The 23,089-nt window shown below is 39.3% G+C and overlaps 1 protein-coding gene across 2 annotated transcripts; it reads left to right on the forward strand.

Moving 5' to 3' along the window:
* The first annotated feature begins 1,231 nt into the window (after nt 1–1,231).
* Nucleotides 1,232–21,545, forward strand: LOC111330059 (putative RNA helicase mov-10-B.1). 2 transcript variants are annotated; one of them, XM_088756052.1, is made up of 21 exons: nt 1,232–2,593; nt 3,586–4,119; nt 4,874–4,975; nt 5,070–5,150; nt 10,276–10,795; nt 11,529–11,767; nt 12,809–13,052; nt 13,255–13,359; nt 14,036–14,198; nt 14,657–14,802; nt 15,253–15,432; nt 16,009–16,153; nt 16,530–16,691; nt 16,909–17,021; nt 17,499–17,704; nt 18,021–18,204; nt 18,731–18,962; nt 19,357–19,539; nt 19,890–19,978; nt 20,160–20,275; nt 20,663–21,545. In XM_088756052.1, the coding sequence occupies exons 1-21, from the start codon at nt 1,351–1,353 to the stop codon at nt 20,731–20,733; spliced, it is 5,058 nt and encodes a 1,685-aa protein (XP_088612178.1). In that variant the 5' UTR covers nt 1,232–1,350; the 3' UTR covers nt 20,734–21,545. The 2 variants fall into 2 exon arrangements, with proteins under 2 accessions (XP_088612178.1, XP_088612180.1); XM_088756054.1 differs by having other exon boundaries at nt 3,589–4,119.
* The last annotated feature ends 1,544 nt before the right edge of the window (nt 21,546–23,089 follow it).

Consider the following 23,089-nt stretch of genomic DNA (forward strand, 5'->3'; position numbering starts at 1 on the left):
CACGATGGTTGAAAGTATAATTTCACAACATTGGCCTAAAAATGTAAGTGGGATCTCTGGGATAGCTTTCCCAAATAGTTGATCACTCCCGACAACAGCATCTGTTCAGTACTACTGCACGACCTAGTCCCTATCTATATATTTACAAAGTATTCCAGAACCTTACAACATCACTATTTCAATACTATTACATGATAACAACAAAACCTGACAAAAAATTACAGAGAAATCCATTAAAAGTATTCTAGAAATTTCCTTGAAACTATTTTTAGTCACTCTCCATAACAGTGTAGAGTGACATGTTGCTCGCAACAATCTGAACGCTACACTAGGGTATACATCTCGCGCCAATCAGGCTGCCGCATTAGGGTATGCATCTCACACTAATCACATTTAATATCTCGCGCCAATCAGGGCATTTCGGTATCGTTTTCTCGACAATGATGTCATGGAATCAGGGAGTTGCGCACAAAGACATTAACCAGAAATATGTGTTCGTTTGGTGAGTGTAATGGTTTTTGGCCTTCATGAGAGCTTCGTCGCTTTAGTTCGAGATTTATCGGGATTAAGGTTGGGTGGTAATTTTTTTTGCACAATTCTTAAGTTAAAACGTGTCTTCAGCTCCTTTACTCACAACCAGCCTGACTCACAACGACCAAGCCAAAAAACTAACATTCCGTCTCGTACTATCAAAACAACGTTCAAAGTCCAAACAGAACATATCCAATCATAACACTACATAAACGTCAAGCAATTATTTACGTGCTTGAATTGTATTCCACCAATCAAATGCCATTTCGTCCATAAGACTTCCTCTATCACTTGTTATTTATTTCTAAACAACCTGAATTTTATTACGTCTTCTAACAGCATTATCCAACCCCACTAAGAAAATTTACATGAAAGTAAATGCTACTGCGACCTCGGATCTTTGGAGAATTCGACGGTGATAGATATGTGGAATTTTCAGTGAGATTTTAATACGGAGAAGAGATACCGATCCTTCACATCGGTTCAAAAGAAGTAAACAACTACGGCGGTCAAAATGTGTACGCTTCTGCGAACACTACGACGGTGCGAACATAACGGAGGTTGTAAGGCAGCCGACACCCTTTCTCAGTTGTGGCGAGTTTGTTGTGGTACCCACAGGCTTTCAGCTCTGAAACCGCTGAACAGATAATCCCTTAGATCTGTAGGCACAACTTCCGGGTAAAACACGAGGCATGTACATCTTTATGAGTAACAAGGGCATCGACTGAAAAAGATGAAATCAGTCGTGGATGGTCCTATGGAATTTCTGCCGATTTTCAGGGGAATGAATTGGTTGAGGAGAACGTTGCTATAATAACCATGGCGTCTTCAAAAGAGTCGACTGTTACAAGTGGCCAACAAGAGGAGAAAGAGCAGAGGATTATTGATGTTATGTTTCTTTGTGACGAGTGGAAATCCTCGAAGGGTGGATTATCGACTTTCAATCGAGAGTTTGCTATTAATTTGGCACAAGCGACGGTAGGTAGCATGAAAATCCACTGCTACGTCACGAAAAGCGACGATCAGGACAGAGAAGATGCTAGACAACACGGTTTAAATTTAATCACTGCTAAAAATATTCCTGGTTCAACTGACTCGTTTGAATGCTTGAAAATTCCTCCCTCAGAGCTCCGAAGTCCGCATCTGGTGATAGGCCATGGAAGAAAGTTCGGTCTCTGTGCGTATTTCTTAGTTAAGGCCACAATGTGTCAATGGATACAATTTGTCCACGTTTATTGTGAGGACCTCGGGAAATACAAGAAGACAGCTATGGCTGCCACAGATACAATCGAAGAAAATGAGAAGAAGCACAAGAAGGAAATTGATTTGTGTAAAGCAGCGGACGCAGTCGTCGCAGTTGGCTCACGTCTACAAAAGAAATACAGCAGAAGTCTGCCAAATGTCAAAGTGGAGATTATTACCCCTGGAATCTTTGAAAAGTTTTCCTGTGAATCACAGTTCGCTAAACACAGATCAGTTGTAAAGAACTTTAACGTGTTTTTGTTTGGCCGAGCTACCTTTGAGGATCTCTCCCTTAAGGGATACGATATTGTTGCAAATGCCATAGGTTCTCTCAGTAAGAACTTTGAGCTGACATTTGTTGGCTCATCTCCTGGTGAACATCAAAAGGTTGAGGAGTGGTTTCTTGAAAACACTGACATTACCCGCAACCAACTAACTATCCGTGGTTATTGCAGTGATCCAGAGGATCTCAAGGTAATGTTCCATCAGTCAGACTTGGTCGCTCTACCTTCCCGTACCGAAGGCTTCGGGCTTGTCGCCCTCGAAGCCATTTCTGCTGGTGTTCCTATCCTTGTTTCTAGCGAATCTGGAGTAGCTGAGACTTTCAAACAAGTAGAAGGAGGAAACACTGTTATTGTCGAATCAGATGAAGATGCAGATGGATGGGCACGAAGGATTAGAGAGACGTCTGAAAAAAGTGCAGATGAGAGAGAAGCCAATGCCATGAAGCTGCGAGAGAATTACCGGAAGGTTTACTCTTGGGAAACAGAATGTGCGAGATTCAGAGAAATAATTGAAAATGTTATGAAAACTGCAAATGGTGAGCTTAATGCATTTATAGTTGCTTTTAATCAGGTTTTTATTCAGTGTTACAGTTACCAAATTTGAATTTGAGCTGTATCTTTTCCACAAGTGCGCTGAAGACTTTTCAATCTTGGCTAACCAAGGAAGGGGAGCTAAAAGGCAAGGTGGCTATACAATGTGCAAAACTGGTAAATATTTGAGAAAGCATAGAGTGAAAGAAGTGAAACTATGTTCATTACTGACAGTGACTAAACAAGCCAGTGCAAGTGCATGTAACAATTTCTCTTTCTAACTGGAATAAAAAGTCACCAAACCTAATAAAATTAACCTGATTGAATCTTAAAATGGGCATTCAAACTAAAAATTTCAATATTTATGCCTAAGAGCTTGGCAGATCAAAATAATTTATTTGTAATGAATTGGAAACTTCTACGTACAGTATGATGTGGTAAATAATATGCCTTCATGACTGGCTTTACAACCATAAGACTTAACAAACTGTTACAGTAATTCTCTAATCAGCACTGGTCCTAACAGCATGTCAAACTGATAATAGACTGATGGTTGAAACCACACATTTATGAATAAACACAGTCTTCAGTAGTTAAAACATGAGCAGTTGAATTTTATTGTTGTGTATCTAAAATTTGATGGGCTGTACTTAAGGGGGTTGGAATCCTTTTGTTTCCATTTTTGTATTGTTCTCCTTTGTTGGTTTGAATTATTCTTTGTTTGAGAATTAGGGTATAGGTAATTTATCTTGGAAAAAGGAAGACAGAAACAAGTGTAGGTTTAAACATTTTGATCTAATCATTACAAACACACCCTAAATGTGAGAGTTACATTACACCATTTTAATATGTTCTAAATTGTTATCATTTATCAAGATCACTGAGAAATTTGATCATCATGAGGAATGAGCTAACTATATTTTTATTGTCAAATAGCTAAGGGGTGAAAAATAAAATTGTAAACTGAGATTAAATTAGAATGTTTGTCGCAATTCAGCAGATGGTAAATTGGACATGATGGTTGAGGCTGAAGAGTTGAAAACAAAAGAACCCAATATGCAGACTATAACCTTTGCAACATGGTCTGGAGGATGCCAAGAGGGTCAATATCAGAGTGCGTCTGACACATTGCCTAAAGAAGGAAATGTGTCTCATTCAGGAACAGAAGATCCTCAAGCATTCAAAGACAGAGTCCTGTGCTCAATTGCTATGAATTACCTCCAGACTACACCACCACAGAGCAGAGAGGACCGCAAGGAGTTTCAGGAATACTTAAGAGAAATGAGGGTCATCCTTACTAGTGTCTCTGTAGGAAGTTTGGTGATAACAGTGAGGTGTGATTCTCTCCAAATCTTGGAAGAATTGTGGAAAGATTATATATCTGGTCATCTTGGTGAAATGGTTCAAAATTGCTTTGTGACAGAAAAGATCCTGAAGGAACTGAACCTGGCTGAGCTAAAACTGAAAACATCAATGGACATAGAAGAGTACAAAGCAAGAAAATATTACTTTGAGAGAGTACAACTCAGAGGTTAGTCAGCAGAAAGTTCAAATCTGCCATCATTACCTAAAAAATACTTACACCCCGCACCGTACATGTATTTTCTTTGGGTTTTGTTTTGTTTGTGATTATTCAAGAAATTAATATGGAAAAAGATTAAGCAAATAGTTTTAGTCAGCCATGATTTGGTGTAAGGATTATGAACAAAGGAATTCTGAATGTTGGGTATCTGTAGAATAATTTGATGTGTGCCACTGAGTCAAACTTTGATTATTTGGATGTCTAACTATTATCTGGATTTTATTATTATCTGGATTGGCCCCTCCAGTCCCATTTGTTGTTATTGTAAATAAATGTCATTCATGACATTTAACAACTTTCTGAGCATATAGTGAAACTCTCTTTGAACTGAACTTGTTCCCCTTTTTGAAGATGTCACTGAATGTTTTAGAAAGTGTTTAACATGGTTGGTTAGTCAAACCAATGTTGACAATATTCAACTATCTTCTAGTTGGTAGTGTCAAAGAATGATGTACAATTTTTTGAGAATGTGTTTTCTTGCATGATATAAGTACATAATTATTCTCTTTTAATTAATTCAAATTTTTTATTTTTGACTCATCAATATTCATTTTTTTTATTGTCAGTACCCTCCATTATCTGATTGATTTTTCAAGCCTGTCCTTGTGGATTTGGATATTTAAGGTTCAATTAACTGTATATGAAATGCAGTTTTGTGTGAATGGTAAACACAAATTTGTTTTCTGTTATTTTTTTACACAAGATGTTTTGGGCTCTCAGTCATACTTCGTAAGTTTTGAAGATGAAGCACATTTGGAAAAAAGGACACAGAAGATAGAGGTTGAGGAGCCAGAGAAAATGAAAGGTAATACGATACTCAAATTATTTAATTTTGTTACTGAGAAGTTTGATCATTAAAAAGGAAAATTTTTTGCTTTTTTTTTTTTTTTTTTTTACAGAAACCCTACCCACACAAGATGAAGCACGTTTGGAAAAGATTAAACGGAGAATAAAGGCTGGGGGGTCAGAGAGAGTAAAAGGTAATAACAAAACTCAAAATAACACTTGTTGGGAAATTACATGAAACGAAAATTTTAGGATTTTTTTTTTTTACAGAAACCCTATGCAGTCAACCTTTAACTCGAGTTTTGTCAAAATTTGTGGTTATACCCCACAACCAGTAACTCTGGAAGGTCATTCTTACGCATGCGAAAGCTATGTTTTCCACATTTTCTAATCACCTGGTTCTCTCTTCGCCTTTACGCTGGAAATTTGTTGCTTTGCACTGTTCATCTTATCTCCCGCAATCAAGTAGGACATGTTTAGGAATCTTTGCATATCACAGGGGGAATGGTAAGCTCAGGTGTTGAACGTAAGTTGCCAATTATTCTTAGTGAGCAGTTTGATTTGGGTGTATATATCGCTGCTTTCATTTTGGAATTCAAAAGAAGAGTTTAGACGTTTCAGGAGCTGTAGTAAACTATGTTATTAACTCTACCAAAATACAACATTTTGAGTTCATTAGTGCTTCTTCGAATGGTTTATGACGTAGTCTGAGGCGGCCATTAAAACCTGTTATCTATCGCCTTTAGCGTCTTTCTTTAGTCTTTGGGACCACTATCGTTGCATGGTGTCAGGAGTGGAATCGACAACAGTGTTTTAAGCAAGACCTTCACCAATTTTTTTCTTTTTCGTCGGCGCTTTGGACACCTTTGAGAAGACTTTGGATCGTGATGCGGCGACAGGACTCGAACAGATGGCAACTCCAGGAGCCGAGAGCAGCAGCACTGCAACGGCTCCGAGCCCTGCAACACCGCAGCAAATCTTTACCTCTAACGTCCCAATACCTCCTAGGCTAGACCTTCGTGGTGACTTGGCAAGAAATTGGAAAAACTGGCTGCAAACAAGGAAAGCATACGAAACAATCACAGGTTTGCAATCAAAACTAAACGACTACCGCGTAGCAACTTTCGTTGCATGTATCGGACCAGAAGCTCTTGAGATCCACTCTGGTTTACCCTTCGCTACTGAGGAAGATAAAGGTAGGATCGATAAAGTCCTGGAGTTGTGGAGTAATTACTGCGTGGGCAACACTAATACGATTTATGAACGCTACACATGAATTCCATATCAGAGCACAAGAATTCGCAGAAACAATTGACGCCTATGCATCTGCACTTCGCACACTGGCAGATACATGTTCGTTTGGATCCCTAAAGGAAGAAATGATTCGAGGCAGACTCGTGTGTGGTATTTCAGACAATGCGCTCCGCAAGAAACTGTTGCACGAATCAGGGCTGACACGTACTAGAGAAATGTATGAATTATTGCAGAGCGGCTGAGGCAGCTAACAGCCAGCTGAAAGAGATAGCCAACCATGGTACAGAAGCAGTTCATCAACTGAACGCCTACAAAAGGGGAGCAACCGGGGAGAGAGTTTCGACCTTGCAAATATTGTGGCAGAAAACATGAGCGAGGAATAGAGAAATGCCCTTCATATGGCAAGATCTGTACAAAGGGATCCTCCACTGTTTTCGAAAATTTCGCTTAAAATGCTCTTTAAGTGTCCAAAAGTAGGTTTTTGGGACAGAAAAATGTTCTCTCTCCTTAGATTTTTTGTTTTGGCCTCTCAAAAGAGGCCTTCATGACCAGTTCGAACATCCCGCGATCGCCATTTTGATCGGCGGGTAAGGCTCTCTGGGGTGATGACGTAAAATGGTTGCTCGATCCCCTTGGCCTCGGTAAAATTGGTAGCAAAATGCCGCATTGCGTTGCTTTTGAGTGTAGTATTCAAGCTAATAACAGGAGAAACGATCCCAAAATTCGTTTCCACAATTTTCCGAATGATGCAGCGATTCGACGAGCTTGGATTCATGCTGTTGGAACGACATCCTTGCCCAGCGACTCACGTCTGTGTTCGAAGCACTTCGAACAGCATTGCTTTGAAGAGTCTTACCCCTTTCCTGGCTTCCGGTACACTTTAAATATTTTAAGATCGATATACTTGAAAAAGTGTTTTGAAGGAGACTTTGTTGAGATGGAAGGAAAAGCGGAGGAAAATCTTCAGAAATAGAAATCCGGTCTTCGGTTCGCGAAGTTGAAAGACAGACAATCGCGTAGACATACTTGCCGATACCGGAGCAATTAGTAAACGACACTAGAATTAAAACTATGTAGGCAATAGTCTATTACCTTCCTTTTTTACTGGTAGTTCATCGTAGAAGTCATCACATAATACAAATTTAAACAAACAACAAAGCTACAATCGATTGTGTCACGAGCGAGAAATTTTTCACAAAACTTTGGCGCATTTAGCTGACATAAAAATTTCATTGTTACATTAAAAAAAAAAACCAATTGACCACAATTTTCCATTGTGCATAACCTTAGTGATCATAAAAATGACATCAACAATGATCAAAACTAAAATGAAACCATGAGGCGCAGCTGTTTTTACTGCAAATGAACCATATATCCGGGCGACTTTTAAGATGAAGTCGAGGCTGTTTTCTTGGAAATCGACGTCATAGCTTGGCAATACTAGGAAATTGTACATGGTATGAAAGGGAAAATGTTGCTCCTTTCTCTAAATATTTAGTGATACAAATCAATGACATTTCAAACTTTGCAGGTGAGTTCTGGTGGTTGTAAATGTCATGTTTTTACTGGTACATATTCGACTTTTCAGCGTTTCGTTTTGCTTTTACTCTTCAAGTTTCTACATTGATTTACTTGAGGAGGCAAATTTACTTTGACGAGTGAGTGTAAGTGGGATATATTAAAATATTTTTTGTCTACCACTAACTTCGTTAGGCTGTGGATTTCATAGAAAGGAAAAGTAGTTTAATTTCCAATTAGGATAGTAACGGCAGAATGCATGCACAGGCATTCTTTTTTTCCTTAAACGATATCATCAGTGTGGGTTTCCAAGAATTTTGATTTAGAAGGAAATAAGCAAGAGTTTCAACTGTGGAGGATGCTTCACACAACTTGAAGACTTAACTCAGGGACCAGCTGACTTAGAGTCAGTGGCGTAGCTAGAAAGAAGATAACAAAAGGAAAGTGCTCTTGTAATATTTACGATTGCAAGACACATTTGTAAAGGTCGCTTATCGCCGTCAAATTATACATTCGTAATCATTTATTCGCAATGCTCGAAAGCGAGTCATGGCGATAATAGGAACAATTCAATGAATTGGAGGCTGGATTTCAGATATTTGTGAATAACCGACATGCTAAAATTTCCCGTTAAACGATTGTAGTCCATTACGGTAGCTTATGACTTTATTGGCCGTTTAAGCCTAAAATTAGAGAGCTTAAGCACCAGACGTTCTTGAGGTCACGAACGCCTACCGGAAGTCATTAGAGGAACTATGTACAAACTGCGCATATCATGACGTTCGCGTGGTCACGTCGCAGACGCCAGAATACCACTTTTCAGGTTGAAGGTAGGACGCCACAGAAATATGCTGTTATTTTGTTTTTAGGAGATAAATTATTGACTCAAAACCATAAAAAGCTCTTCTGCTTTTCATTAAGTGTTTAAAAAAACGTTTTCGTAGCGGGTAAAGTGGTTTTTGCTTAATCGATAGATTAAACGGGATTCGACAATGGCAGACAATCTTCTCGCCAAGTCTGGGTGAGTTAAGTCACTTGATTTCATGTCCATTTGAATCATCAAATGCGGAACAAAGATTTTTTTAAACCGGGCTTAAGCTTATCACAAATTACTTTGAGCGATAATTTAGAATTGAGACACTTAAGCAACATTTATATACAATAACAAAGTGCAAAATGAGATAGATGATTGTCTTTCTGCATCGGTTGCATTTTGTAACTGCACATTGTATATCGTATGCATGCCTGCTAGGTTTTGAGCAACCGACTACAAACATAAGAATGAAAAATCTCGCTGTGGTTAACGAATTTAGAAAAAGAGAAATGGTCCTCTAGGCATCCAGATGATGCACTGAAAACTTCATGCTCGCTCGTTTGTTCGCATTGTTTACACAACTATGAAGTGGTAAATTTCAAGTCGCCTAATAAATATGAAAGACGAATTATTCATTCTGTCAAGAGAGTGGGGTAAAGAAACTTATTCCCTTGCTCATTAAGGTCATATCTCTAGCATGTTTTAGCAAATACATGTTAACACGGGTAGAAGTCCGTGTCTGAAAAACGTCGACTGCTTAACCTTCCTATTTCGCGCCAAGAACGAAGGCCTCGATCCAGTCTTACGCGGCTTCTCTGCCGTTCGTGTTGTCAAGAACGTCTGGTGCTTAAGCTTTCTATTATTGTTTCTTCAACGCTGAGTTAATCGACCACTGAATACATTTTGAGTGTCAATACGACGAATTTGGAAATTGTAGGAGCTATGGTCGATTATTTTTAGAAAGCCTGCCAAATTATAATTAGTTGATCCCGTAGCCTCTCTAAATGTTTGATGACGGTCAATCTCCACATAAAGCCTGAATCAAAACAAAAGTATACAATAGCTAGATAAGCGTGTTATTTATACAGCACCCAAATAAAGTGTTCCCACTTCATTCTTTGCTTAAGGTCATCACCTTCTGTTAGCTAGATTTCAGTTGCATGCGCAGGCATGAAACAAAAGAGTAAGCCATCACACTTCGGGTTAAATTGCCCAAATCTGTCAGGTGTTTGCGAGTTTATCAAACTTTACCACTTTTCCAAGCCATAAGTAGCTTCAAATACCTAATAAGTCCCATATTCTCTTTTTTCTAATTTTTTTTAAACATTACTGCCTTCATATAAGTTATTTTCTAGATCTGACGTGACAATGTTATTCAATTTCCCTCAGTGAAACCTGTCATGCCGGCGGGGGTGCTATTTTTGGACGATACATCATAAAGAACACTTAATTTGATTTGAATAAAAGTAAGCATTCAATATTCGTCAGAGAAAAAAATTGGACGAATCAATTTCAGCTTATACGTTTACTTCATTTAGATTCAGGTAAAGCACTGACACGATATACCTCTTTCTATAACTCTGTGCAATTTTGAAAGCTTAGAGAGGCATATTTATCAACAAAACTGAGAAATAAAGATGTCTATCCATGCAGCTATTTCATTCTGCATGAAGGTTGGATGATGACAAATTTTATCAATGGGCTCCGTGAAACTTGTAACATTTCTCTTCCAGAATACAATCATTCCCACTGCGGGGCCCATTTCAAATTGTCTCGCCGCGGCGGGAGACAGAGAGGTGGAAGAAGTAATGAGCAGGAGAAAATTATTGCCCAAACATTTGTGAAGTTTCTCGAGGATGAAAATCGAAAGGAAGACATGCTTAGGAACGAGATGAAGCTGATATATGAAGACGAATTCCGCGAGCTGTACGAGACACTTGGTATGCCTTTTTCAAAGCTTCTCAACAAGCTTACTTACCATCTAAACGCTTGCCAGCTACTTCAAGATCGTGTCATTTTTGGAGGCGGAGAATCTGCTTCTCTTCAACTCTTCACTGATGATCCTGAAGAGTCAGATGATAATGAAGACGAAGATGAAAATGATATTCCCTATGCTATGATGAGCGTTCAGGGGTTCCACTGTAAAGTTTGCAGGAGAGATCTAGGAGACAGAGCGGCCTATTTAAATCACATAGCAGGAGTGAAACATCGCCAACAGCGTATGCTCAAAAAGACTCGAAAATCTTTGGCGAAGTAAGAAATTAAAATTAATGTCGTAGGCATTCAAATATCACAAAGATTTTAAATTCTTTGACATGTTCTCGAAGACTATGCTCTAAAGGGGGTAGGTTTAGGGAGTATCAAGAGATCGTTTTATCTAGTCATGACATCAAAGTACTTTAATTTCTACCTTTGTGTCGTTGTTTAAGTGGACATTATGCTTTCCCTTTGAACTTTTTTTGTTTCATCACGTATCAGCCTATTTCTTCCTTTGTTTTTTTTCATAGTTCTTTTATCTTATCTTACTGCAACATTGAGGGAGTAAAGAAAGGACATTTCAAAGAAAAACATTTTCCATTTTCGCGTTGACAATGGGCAATTTGTCCCTATCCTCCTGTTCGATTTTCCGCACACACGAAACAGGTCTAAAATGAAGGAGCCCCAAACTTTTGTCCGTGTGTGTTTGTGTAAGTGTTAGAGGGGTGGGGAGGGGAGGGGAGGTTGGAAGGTAAGATTGTACAGACGAAACATGAAGGTTTTCACTAAGTCATGCACGACCCACAATCTAAACTTCAGGGTCCACCAGTAATTGTGATAGCCATCAAGGTCTTTGATTTATTTAAGGATAGAATGTTTCAACCCTTTCATGTTTTGCTTTTCGTAGTCAAACACTTGAGATAAGAATTGAACTTAACGGTTCTTTAGTCATATTAATTAGAGCAAACATCAATTTTCCTTCTTTTTTTTTTTTTTTTACCCGTGACAGACCAGAGCTTGTCTTTGACAAAAATGGAATAAAAGTTTCTTCAGATCCCACAGGAGAGGAACATGGTGTGATAGAATTGAAAGTGGAGAGTGGAAAATACGGGCAGATTGTGTTGATTATAGAGAACCTCAGTGAAATGATTATTACACTGAAATACATCACTCTACTATGGAGTGTCAACTTCTTTGATTACAAGGAAATCTCCAATATCGGACCGTCCGAGGGTCAACTCTATCCAGGTAAAATTCTTAACTTACTCCTGCAACTATCGGGAAATTTCCTTTACTGATTTGCGATACAGTTGTAGAATAGAAAGATATAGTTACAATGGAACAGGAAATTGTCCATTAAATGAGTGAACGTATTTTCCATCGGTACAGAAGGCGGCAAACGTATCAGACCATCAGAGATTTCTTTTATCTTTGTTGTACTTGATTAGAAGATTCTGAAGAGTGGATCTCTGTTGCTTGTGAGAACTAATACGATGAAGCTTAGTTCAACTGAAATCAAAACCTAAAAAATCTAGTCCTAAAACAAGCTATTCATGAAGTGTCAAATAAAGGAAAACGAACTATTCATGAGCTGTCATATATAGGAAACCGCAATCGCTTAGCTATTTAAAACCACGGAGAAACAGAAAAATAATCACGCAAATTTCGATAATCACTCATTGTTCAAAGTCACGCAATGAAACTAGAATTGTTCATAACATCCATAATAGAATGATAAATATCAGTAGAAAAGGGAACCTAAAATATTCCTAAAATAATCAAGAGGACTGTGAAGATATGAAAATCCTACATGTGAACTGCCGGTCAAGGAATGATTATCAAAGCAATCTTCGCAGTAATGAACACTAATTTAGCGGTGATGATCAATGAAAGGCCTTATTTCCACAACTATTCAAGTAGTGTTCATTATCGCGAAGATCGCTTTGATATACATGATCACGAGGGTGAGCTATAAAGCTTCAGCAACATTTGTCCGCGATAGAGATTTACTGCTGAGTTACACATTAAGACACCGATCTCTGATATAGTCAGTGATTTCGATGCAACTTCACATTTTTTAAGAGACGAGATGACGAGTTTGAACCATTTTTCATTTTTGGTTTTTTTAAGTTTTTTTTTTATTTCCAACATTTTCCTATGACGTGAGCTCATGATCAACAAACTACTATGAGTTAAATTGGGCGCGGCCCATCAGATTGTGGGTAACGAGCCCACACTTCTTCCTCATGAGTGCCTAGAAAAAGGAATAAACGGTTTTGTGTGCTGTAGGTTGCCAGAAGAGGTTCAGGATTGGCTGTAAACCTCGCCGTGAGTTCGGTTATTCGTATGTTCCTGGTGTACTTACATTCCAGTCCGAAGATTTACCAGAGTTTCATATCCTGAGGTTTTTGTCGGTGCGTATCGTAAGCGACTTGTACGATGACTTAAAGAAAATCTCGGAGTACACACCTCCCAAACAGGCACCAGAAATTCCCAGGGATGTCCAGACAATTGAAGGAATACCCCTTCCACGGTGAGGATTTCATTATAAACCCAAGTGATGAAAGATGGACTGTTCTTTAGAATTGTTTGCGTTTTTGTGATTGTTTTTTTTTTGTAATTGCCTTTATCGTTATCAGCTAGAATTGGTTTTAAAACAACAACCGTACGATTCGATGGTTTTGTTGTTTCGATTAACCATTCAAATAACCATTTCAATTTACCTCGCTTTTTAGACTTCAGAACAATGGCTTGCTCATGGAAAAGCTGAACCCCTATGAAATCCCCTTCACTGTCAAAGCCCAGGTCGTTAAAGGCAGCCAAATCCGAGAGGGACTTAGGTAAAGTAGACATCTATATTTATACAGGATAGCCCCTTCAGTGTAGTAAACACTGGTATCAACGGGGGTCCTGTTAACCACCCATCCCACCCCAGGGGAGGACATCCATCACGCAGTAATCTCGTGCGTGGGAGATTAACGTCTCCTGCCCCTAACCCCGCAGGAGACGAGACCTCCATTTATTCGTCCCTATCCGAGAAGACTAGAATATCTGACCATTTCTTGATGTTATAGAAAGGTAGCATATTCTTTTCAATTATTTTAAGACCTTAAGTGTTTGTCCGGCCGGGGCTCTAACCCTCGACCTCCCTCACAACAGTCCAGCGCTCTATCCATTGAGCTTACTGGGAGGCTGTTAGGACAACTCTGTGCGTAAAATCAGGTACACGGCGCAAACTCATTCCGGAAACTTCATACACAACTCTTTTTTTATAAATATTTTCAGAGGTATTAATTTATATCATTGTTCCACAACGTTAATGCTTCTGAATTGGGGTAGCCAAAATACACAATTAAGTCAAAATATGTCGCCCTCTGAACGCAACTGATTAACTCATTCAAAATCATGGCCTTTTCCCCTGGTATAAATGACCAGAAAAGTCGAGCAAGTAAAAATCGTGACTAGAGGTCCCTGAGGACGTAAACTACAGCTCTCGTGATTTTCTTGTTTTTTCAGGGATCGATTGGAAAAGAAGTTGAATTTCGACAACTATAAAGAAAAGTTCTGTCTGCTTCTTCATGTGGAGGAGTATCAAATGCAAAAGGACATCAGAAACTATGATATGAAAGGAGTTGTTTTTAAACAAGAAAGAGGAGACAGACGCTTCCTCATCTTGGAGGTGAGTGTTTGTTGCTAGGGCTGCAAAAGAGATTCACCATATGTCTTCCTCGTTGGTAGAAAAAATACCATGGCTGAGGAAAGCAGTTCCCGACTTTTCCTTGCTTGCTTTTTCTTTACGATATCCTAGCCTAAAAATGTCAAACGGAGTTGTAACTAGCGCTAAGTCATCATAGCACGAATTCGTTTGCTATGTTGGATTTTTTAAGTGGTTTCAAAAAGAGAGTGTAAGACTGGTGCGACTAAACTACCCAAAATAAATATTAGTTTTCCAAATAGTTTGTATGGCTACCTGCAGTACTTACTTTTTATTTTCTATTTTTCGCACTCTTGAAAAATTGAAGAATTGAAAACTTACATGTTATCATGTTATCGCTCTTAAAATTTTATCTCATATCTTAAAAATCAAAGGAAAATGATTTTTCGAATTTGTTTTTGTTTTTTCTTTGCGACATTTAGGTACCAGGTCTTGCAGAAAACCGCCCATCTGTGTTACGCGGTGATCAAATCTTTGCCTATGAGCCAGGAAAACTACACCAACGATACAAAGGAATAGTGCACAAAGTTCAAAAGCTTGATGTGAAACTTGGCTTCGATTTGAAAAAGTATGTTCTAAATGTAACTGACGGATCTTCTTAGAGCCTTGCATGACTTAGTCAGCATAGTGTGAGGCTCCATTAGCAATCCTGGTAATTTATTGTTGATTGACTTAGATACCTGAATCGTTCACCCTGCAACTGCACCTGGATCAGAACTACCTATTTTTTGGGTAGATGATCCTTACAATGAGCCTCAGTTAAATTATGGACTGACGAAAGTTTGCGATGAGCCGTAAGTTTAACCTCTGTGGACAGGCACTAAGGTGCGAGGCTGGAGTGATTATGTACTCCTTATTCGATGGTTTATCATATAATACCCTGGGATATTTTGTGAGTTGCGTAGTTTTTTTCGAGCCTCGTGATATACACGAACTTATCCAGAGAGGGGACGATACTTACAGCTGTGCCTCAATTATTTGGAATGCTGCACATTAAATCCCGCGTATTTACTTCCAGCATGCCCTACGTGAATGGGAAGAAGTTCGACATTCAGTTCACATTCAATCGACTTTCAGTACAGATGGAACATCGCGCGTGTGAGCAGATTGCATCTGTGAACAGGCAAGAAATGCGCCATGTTCTTTTCCCAACAGAAGACAGTCTCGATCAAAGGGGAGAAATAAACAAAGAAGTCAGGTAAGTTGAGAGTTATAAACAAGCAGCATAGATTTGTGAAAAAGGACAAGCATGCTTTGTGTTCTCGAAGTCTTGTTTACACTTTTCAGGGTCTTCACACAAGAAGGAATTACTAGAAATGTATTTTAGTTCTGTCAACACTCAGTAAATATCTCACCGATCCTTGGACTCATCTCTTTGATGTCTATCTCCTCGAGAAAAGCTTAAAGGTTAAATCCTATGGGTCTGTTCTCATGGATATTCTGCACGACCGGGTGAAGCTGCAAGAATCATGCTGGCTCGTGCCAGAGCACCTGTAAGAGGCTGCTCGCGCACACTTATTGACCCATCACGCCGAAAAAACTGGTGATCACACTTTTGAATGTTCGTACTAAAAATGCAATTTAAAGCTGCACTGTAAATACAACGCAAGGGAATGTTACAGTTACTAAAACCGCAATCTAGTAGGTAAATAGGACTTTTTCGGTAAAGATGCTAAAGTTCAAACTCTATTTAGGGTTATGTGATCAATGAACCGCACGAGAATCAAATGTAGCATTTGGCTGGAAAGAAAACCTACTTCTACTTTTATTTTAGATTCTTTTACGATCGCCACCTGAACGGTGAACAACAACAAGCAGTTCAGAAGATTGTGTCGGGTGCGTCACGCCCTGCTCCATATCTCGTGTTTGGACCCCCCGGAACTGGAAAGACTGTTACTTTGGTGGAGGCTATTAAACAGGTGAGGGGAATCTCTAAGGAAGAAATTCGCTTTTCTCGCTGAACTGATAGAAATGGCTTTAGCGCGGAGATATAAGTTGAAAGATTAAGTCCACTCCTACCGCGCGAATTGCGCTTTGTTGCCTGTGTCCAATGTAAAGTGTAATTGGATATTGTCAGCAAAAATGCTCGCAAATTTTGCAAGTATTTCTCACAGGAGCGTAAATCCTGATCATAGCAAAAGGCAAGTTCGGCCAGAAACAGTTCAGCTGGTTGTCAAAGCTGACTTGTTCCATTGAAGGTCTAAAGGGAACCATTAAGTTGTTCTCGCAGTTTCATTTCTGGACTGAAAAATGAAACCGACAACTAACTGTCTATCTTCTTTTCGTTGCCTACAGGTGCACGTTTTGATTGGTTCAAGCTACATTCTGGCGTGTGCACCAGAAAACAGTGCTGCTGACCTATTAGCTGAGCGCCTGTTGGCTCACGTAGATAGGGGTAAATTGTTCCGGATGTACGCTGCGTCACGGGCCTGGGACATTGTGCCTCCAAAGCTCAAGGTGAACAGTAATTCTTTTCCTTCAACATTCCATTGAGACACTTTCTCCATAGTCTGTCTGACTTCTGAGTAACAAGGAAAACGGTATAACCTAAACAGATATTTATAGTAATCAAATGCCATGAATATGTACTGAACCCAGACTTTAAAGAGAGTTTTCTAGTAGGTCATAGCTAGCGAAGTACAGCACTGAACTATACCTTAATTGCACTTTTTAGGACGCACGAGTTATGAATTTTGACCCTGTATCACATGAAGTGTATTATCCCTCTAAAGAGGACTTGATCAGCGACTATCGTATAATTGTCACTACTTTGATTACTGCAGGAAGGTAGGTAACATGATGTGTACAAAGTAACCTGGCAACATCAGAACTAGAAGGCAGAAATTAGTTCAAGTAATGGCGTTATGCATGCAACCGAGCAAATGACGTTTTTTCCTCATGTGTGGTTTAATAAGACTTCTTGCAGTATAAATACTGAATTACAAGTCTGGCAAGCAAACAATAATAGAGTATTTACACAAAGTATATATCTAAAGAAAAATTTATTGCATTAGAACTGAACTAACAAGCATACATGGCAAAACTAGTCACGTGCATAGCACGTAGCGTATTTGTTTGAGATAAAGTTCTTAAACCTGATGGTCGAAGTGCCGCGGATATTTCAATTTCTTTCTCTAGGTCTTAATGCTTAACTACATTAAGTATCTACCAGCAATAACGTGAGCGACAAAGAAAACAAACTCGTGTCATCTCACCATATTAAGAGCATTTTGATCGCTAAGTCGTTTTTGCATAATTTTCCAGGTTGGTGTCAGCATTGTTCCCCAGAAATCATTTCACGCACATTTTCATAGACGAGGCAGGGCATGCAACAGAACCTGAGTGTATCATCCCTGTGGCGGACCTCCTGGACCCCAATAACCCCAGGGGCGGTCAGCTGGTGCTTGCAGGAGACCCTAAGCAGTTAGGACCAACCCTCAGATCCTCGATTTCACAGAAGTATGGACTGGGTGAGTATATCACAGGCAACATCTGTAAACAGCAGTCTCTGCACACCTATTTCCCTCGTCTAAGGTTTAAGGTTTTAAGTTCGTGTATGTCTAAGAGTAGACGACAGGAACACTTAAAATTCAGGCTAAACTTCACATTTCAGACTAAAGGTTAACGCCAAACTTTTGCTTCTTTGAAATCTGCTTCTAAAATTTATTTGTTGCAGTTATTTTCAAAATGATAATCAATAGTTTTGCTACTTACCCGCTAAAAAGGAGCAGAAGCGTCCTTCTAAATGAGTCACTCACTCTCTTAACTCTTGTCTCTTATTCACAGAAATTTCTCTTTTGGAACGTTTGATGACGTCAAGTCCTGCTTACACTCGTGGTCCCAGCGGGAATTACAACTCGAATCTTTTGACAAAACTTGTGAACAACTACCGTTCACACAGAGCCATTATCGAGATTCCTAAACAACTGTTTTATGAAAATGAGTTGAATGAGTGTGCTGGAGATTTCAGGTGAGAAAGTCATTCATATTTCTTTTGAACGACGACCCGATTCTACAAAGCCATAAAAACTGAGAAAATAGCTATACTCTTTTGACACTTAATTCATCATAATATGATATCAACAATACTTTATTAGCGAAGGGCCTGTAAAACGGACGGACTTTCATATGATTTGGACGGGGATACCGGTGGGAGATTTTGGCGTGAGGCACAAGAGCATACCAAACTACACGTGACCTGCACTTTAGTGACCCCCCTCCCCCACAAAAACAACACTTAAAGATAACTGATAAAACTCAGTCTTAGCTGGCATAAGTCAGACTAAAGATCCTTGAATTTCCCTCAACAAGACGACCGGCTACCTGCACCATCCCCCCCCCCCCCTCAGCGAATGCAATGTTAATTCGAATGCTACACGAAAAGGTTTCGTTGTCTGAAGATAGCTCCGTCCCCTTTCCCCGCCACTTTCCTACGTTAATCAGACTAAAATGTAAAACATTGTACATACCTTTAATACTGACCTGTTTTCTCCAAGAAATGTGATGATAGGCTGGGAAGAGCTTCCAAATAGGAACTTCCCGATAATTTTCCATCCGGTGTTTGGTAAGGATGAAAGAGAAGGCAGCAGCCCTTCATTCTTTAACGTGGCTGAGGTGGAAACTATTGAGCGATATCTGAGGAAACTGTTGGACGACAATGTGAGGAGCAGAGGACTAAAGCACTTGAGACCTGAGATGATTGGGGTGATCTCGCCTTACAAGAGACAAGTAAGTGAAAGTGTGGATCTTATCATCTAAGAGTCCCATTCTTGTCTTTTCAGTCTCCTTAAGGGTCTGTGTACAGTGAAAGCTCCTCAAACATATAAACAACCCACTTATTACCCCGAGCAAACCTAAAGTCCCCTCATTCCTGTTATTAGTGATCCAATTGTAACCACTATAGTCTCCTGGCCTGAATTCATTCATACTCCTCTGTTAGAAGTGACTCCCAACTAAGGTTTTTGTCATGCAGCAAATCAAGTTCAACGTCTCAGATCAGAGCTCGTCTGCTAAATGGATGATTCCCCCACCTTAGGCTGTCCAGCATCCCAATGGATCTTTAAGAGTAGGTGAAATGTTTTGAATAGTTATTGGCTAAACGGAATTCTTATCCTATGGCAAGGTGCAAAAGATCCAGAAAATGATCGAAAAAAGACGTTTTGGTGGTGAAATCAAAGTTGGCAGCGTGGAAGAGTTTCAGGGGCAAGAAAGAAGAATAATCATCTTGTCAACGGTTAGAAGCACCAAGAAAGAATATCTGGAGATGGACAAGGACTTCCACCTCGGATTCCTCAACAATCCCAAGGTAGAATCTCTATTTCTCTGACTTACCGGGGCTGAGGCGTTGAAAAATGAAAATGGGAGAAATTATGAACTGGACGCTTCATTGATAACGGTTAAAAACTCCATTGGAGAATAAGAAATGGCTTGTTAAACCACACTTACGATTATATCTTTCTGTTTGCCATCCAGTCCTCAGGGTTAATTATATTTTAATATTCCCTCACCAGGGGTGAAAAATTTGTCATGCTCTAAGAAGCGTGGAGGTTGATGAAAGGGTAGTTCATAAATCTTTTGTGAGAAACTCCGGTATCCCACATCCCTCCGGGAAATGTAAGGAATATTTATTTTCTATATTTTACCGTTTTTCTTCAGAGATTCAACGTGGCCATAACTCGTGCCCAGGCTCTCTTGATTCTGATAGGGAACCCGGACATGCTCTGCCTGGACGAGAACTGGAAAACGTGAGTGGAACGGATAACATTAATGTCAACTTTGTGGAAATAAAATTGAGAATAAATGAATTGGCTAAATAGAACTTTGTGAATATCTGAGCAACTCATAACCTTTGTTATTTTTTGCTGTATAGTTTCTGTGCTCTCTACTACGGGAGCGAAATCTCACATTAACTCCATTTTTTTCTAGTTTTGTAACTTATTGTCGCACAAACAATGCCACTGTTGACGTAGAAAGGAAAGAGAAGGTGGAAGACATTGCAGACACTCTAAAAAGACTCAACCTCTTCTCTGCAGCATCATCAGGTGAACAGCTGCTGAACTGTTACAATCTTGCTTTAAAAAAAGGAACGGATAAACTGCCAACTATCGTTTCTGAATTGTTTATTTCGTTCTTTATTGGTCAGACTCTATTCGGATAAATATCCACCACTAGCCACCTCAACTTCGGTAAATAGTTGTAAAATACTCAAGTAAAGATGCCAATCAGTTTTCTGAGACCTCAAGAAAAAAACAAAACTCAGAATTTGCAGACGACCTGTCTACGACTGAGTTACAGAGAACTGAACAATGAACAAGGCCACTACAAGGTTTATAAATTTAACAAGCACGATCAGCGATGACATTTGTTTTATCCCATGTTGTGCGTTTTGCCGTTTGTACTAACTACCGTTACACATAATTTACCTTCAGAATACGACGAAGACTCAGAAATTAGCCAGCGTCAGCTTCAAGAACACCCAGAGTGGACTAGGCACGAGTAAATTTTCTGTTCCAGTCTCCAGCTGCGCTAGAAGCTTATCTTATAATGATTTATTTTTTTTAAACAAATCATCTTCGAGGACTTTTTTCTTGTATAGTCAGTGTTAATTTTTGTAGCTTAAGATTTGGAATTATGACAAATAGCATTGCTACAAGTGCTGTCTTCATTTGTGGAATAAGTTAATGTCATTTGGAGAATGTATCTAACTATTTTTCTGCACTTGAAACCAAGAAGTCGCAAACACTCGCTTTCTGAAAAATTTCGCGTTGTTTACAGCGAAAAGTTCGCATCTGTAAATGTATTCCTGACAAGGAAGTTGTCTCTAAAAAACAAAATGCTGCTTTTTTTTATTTCCTTCATTTTACTCTTTGTTAGATATAGCACAGATAGTTGTAGCTGACTTTGACCAGGTGAGCTTAACTTTTGTTCCCACTGATAATTGCCAAACAAGTGGGTAGGTAAACGTGTGGCTTTTTGGTAATTTTGGAATTAAAATTAAACTGAAATAGAAGACACAAGTGATACAGTAGCGATTTTTATCATGCTTAGGAACCGTTTTTTTTTTTAACAGGACTTTTTTTTCCTCTTTCGCAAACATGAGCCATTCCCTTTTGACAGTTCAACGGCGTATAATTAAATGCACCACTATCAACTTCCTTCTATAAACAACTGAGATCTCACAGACCCGTCTTAGCATTAAAGGATTGGTGTGTCCCTTGTTTCTTTAAGTCTTTAGTCTTGGCTTGCTAAGAATTGTATTAGAACTCGAACTCTTGTAGACCATACAGCAATAAAGACAACAAACTGACTGAATTCATGTCGTAAGGAAACGCTACGATCGAAGGAACGATTCAAGCACCAGAACTGAAAAAAGGGTGAAAATATGCAGTGCTTTCGTTGTCTACTGGGTAAATACAACCACGGAAAAGCTATCGTAGTAGCTAAGCACTGAGTTTATCAGCGAAACGCGAGTTCATCCCAACCATCGTGTTCTCGGGGGAGCTTTGGCCCCGGAAAAAATTCGCAGCATGTATTCTAAAGAGGCGCTATCATTTCTGTCATCAACGTAGAGAATCAATTAACAGTTGCAGTCAAAACTGGGCATACCAGTAAGTTAAACCAACAGCTCACGAAGAATGAAACGAGCCCTTGAATTATATGAGTAGTATATTAAAACAAAAAATTGGAGAAAAATATTTGAGGCGGTGAAGAGTGCCGAAAAAAAAGATACAAATGCGTGTAGCCTCCTCAGCTGTAATTTAAAATTCGTGGCAAAACATTGCTGCATTTTCAAAAATACTCCTGCATTTCTTGGTATCTTGTAACCTTGCCTCACAGTAAATGAGGAGTTACTGAAAGTATAGAGTTTCAGTTGTCAGTGTCTGTTGTATTTGTGAACAATAACGCGCGCGTCAGCGTTTAGAATCCAGATCACTTGTTTCGTTCGCATGTAAAATGCATGACGTCAGGTATTGTACTTGTGCGTTACGGACAAGGAACCGGCAAGGAACCTTCCGTCCATTGTGATTGTTATTTTATGGGTTAAAGGTTCACCTATTAATTAACAATTCACAATGAATCATGGATCGGAATCACTTAGCGTCATCTCATCATGGAGGCCGAAGTCTTCGATCGATCGGCTGAACTTTCAAGAGTTATAAGATCCAATCTCGACCCGAATAAGCTCTAGTGTGTGCTAACGAAAAATTGATGTGGAATCGGGCCGAATGCTTCTTCAAAGAACGAAACGTTTCTTCGATTCCCCGTTGAAAACGTGGTGTCACGCCAGCGATCTCAAGCCCGCGAACAAGGCTGTTCGTTCAACGCCAGGCAGCTAACCAACTTGCATGTTGCATCTTCACTTGGTCTCTGTGCCGCACTACTTGAACAGTGTTAGGGTATTTTCTCAACCGCAAGAAAGATACAACTCGTACCAACTCAACTACTTTATTAACTGACGTAATAATCTTACTACGGAGCGATACCAATACCAATACAATAACTACCCTCTTATCTTAGAGCCCTCTATAAAACTATAACCTCAGTACACTACTGCACAACTCACGGTTCTCTTCAAAGATCCTTGTAACGTGTCGACGTCCACAATACTTTTCTCAACGTAGCTGACGATTCCAGCAACAACACTAGCTCCTCTGGGCTCTTCGCAACAGCACCAACTCAATAAAAAGGCCTCACTTTAAGTGATTGCGACTCCTTATATATCTTTTACAAAATGTTCTAGAATGTTCTAGGGATCTGTAGTACAACTATTTTCAGTATCGTTACATTACTATTGCATCACAACAAAACATGCCGACTAACGGTGTTTCGCTGATCAAAAGTCAATAATATTTTAA

Source organism: Stylophora pistillata, chromosome 4, assembly GCF_964205215.1.
Source record: "Stylophora pistillata chromosome 4, jaStyPist1.2, whole genome shotgun sequence".
NCBI lineage: Eukaryota > Metazoa > Cnidaria > Anthozoa > Scleractinia > Pocilloporidae > Stylophora > Stylophora pistillata.

What these genes read in the sequence shown, in the direction of transcription:
- LOC111330059 (XM_088756052.1), top strand. Translation starts at nt 1,351, where the DNA reads ATGGCGTCTTCAAAAGAGTCGACTGTTACAAGTGGCCAACAAGAGGAG. An exon ending in GGGGTCAGAGAGAGTAAAAG is followed by an intron (nt 5,151 to 10,275) that starts GTAATAACAAAA and finishes TTTCTCTTCCAG; the next exon opens with AATACAATCATTCCCACTGC. An exon ending in TGGTGGAGGCTATTAAACAG is followed by an intron (nt 16,154 to 16,529) that starts GTGAGGGGAATC and finishes CGTTGCCTACAG; the next exon opens with GTGCACGTTTTGATTGGTTC.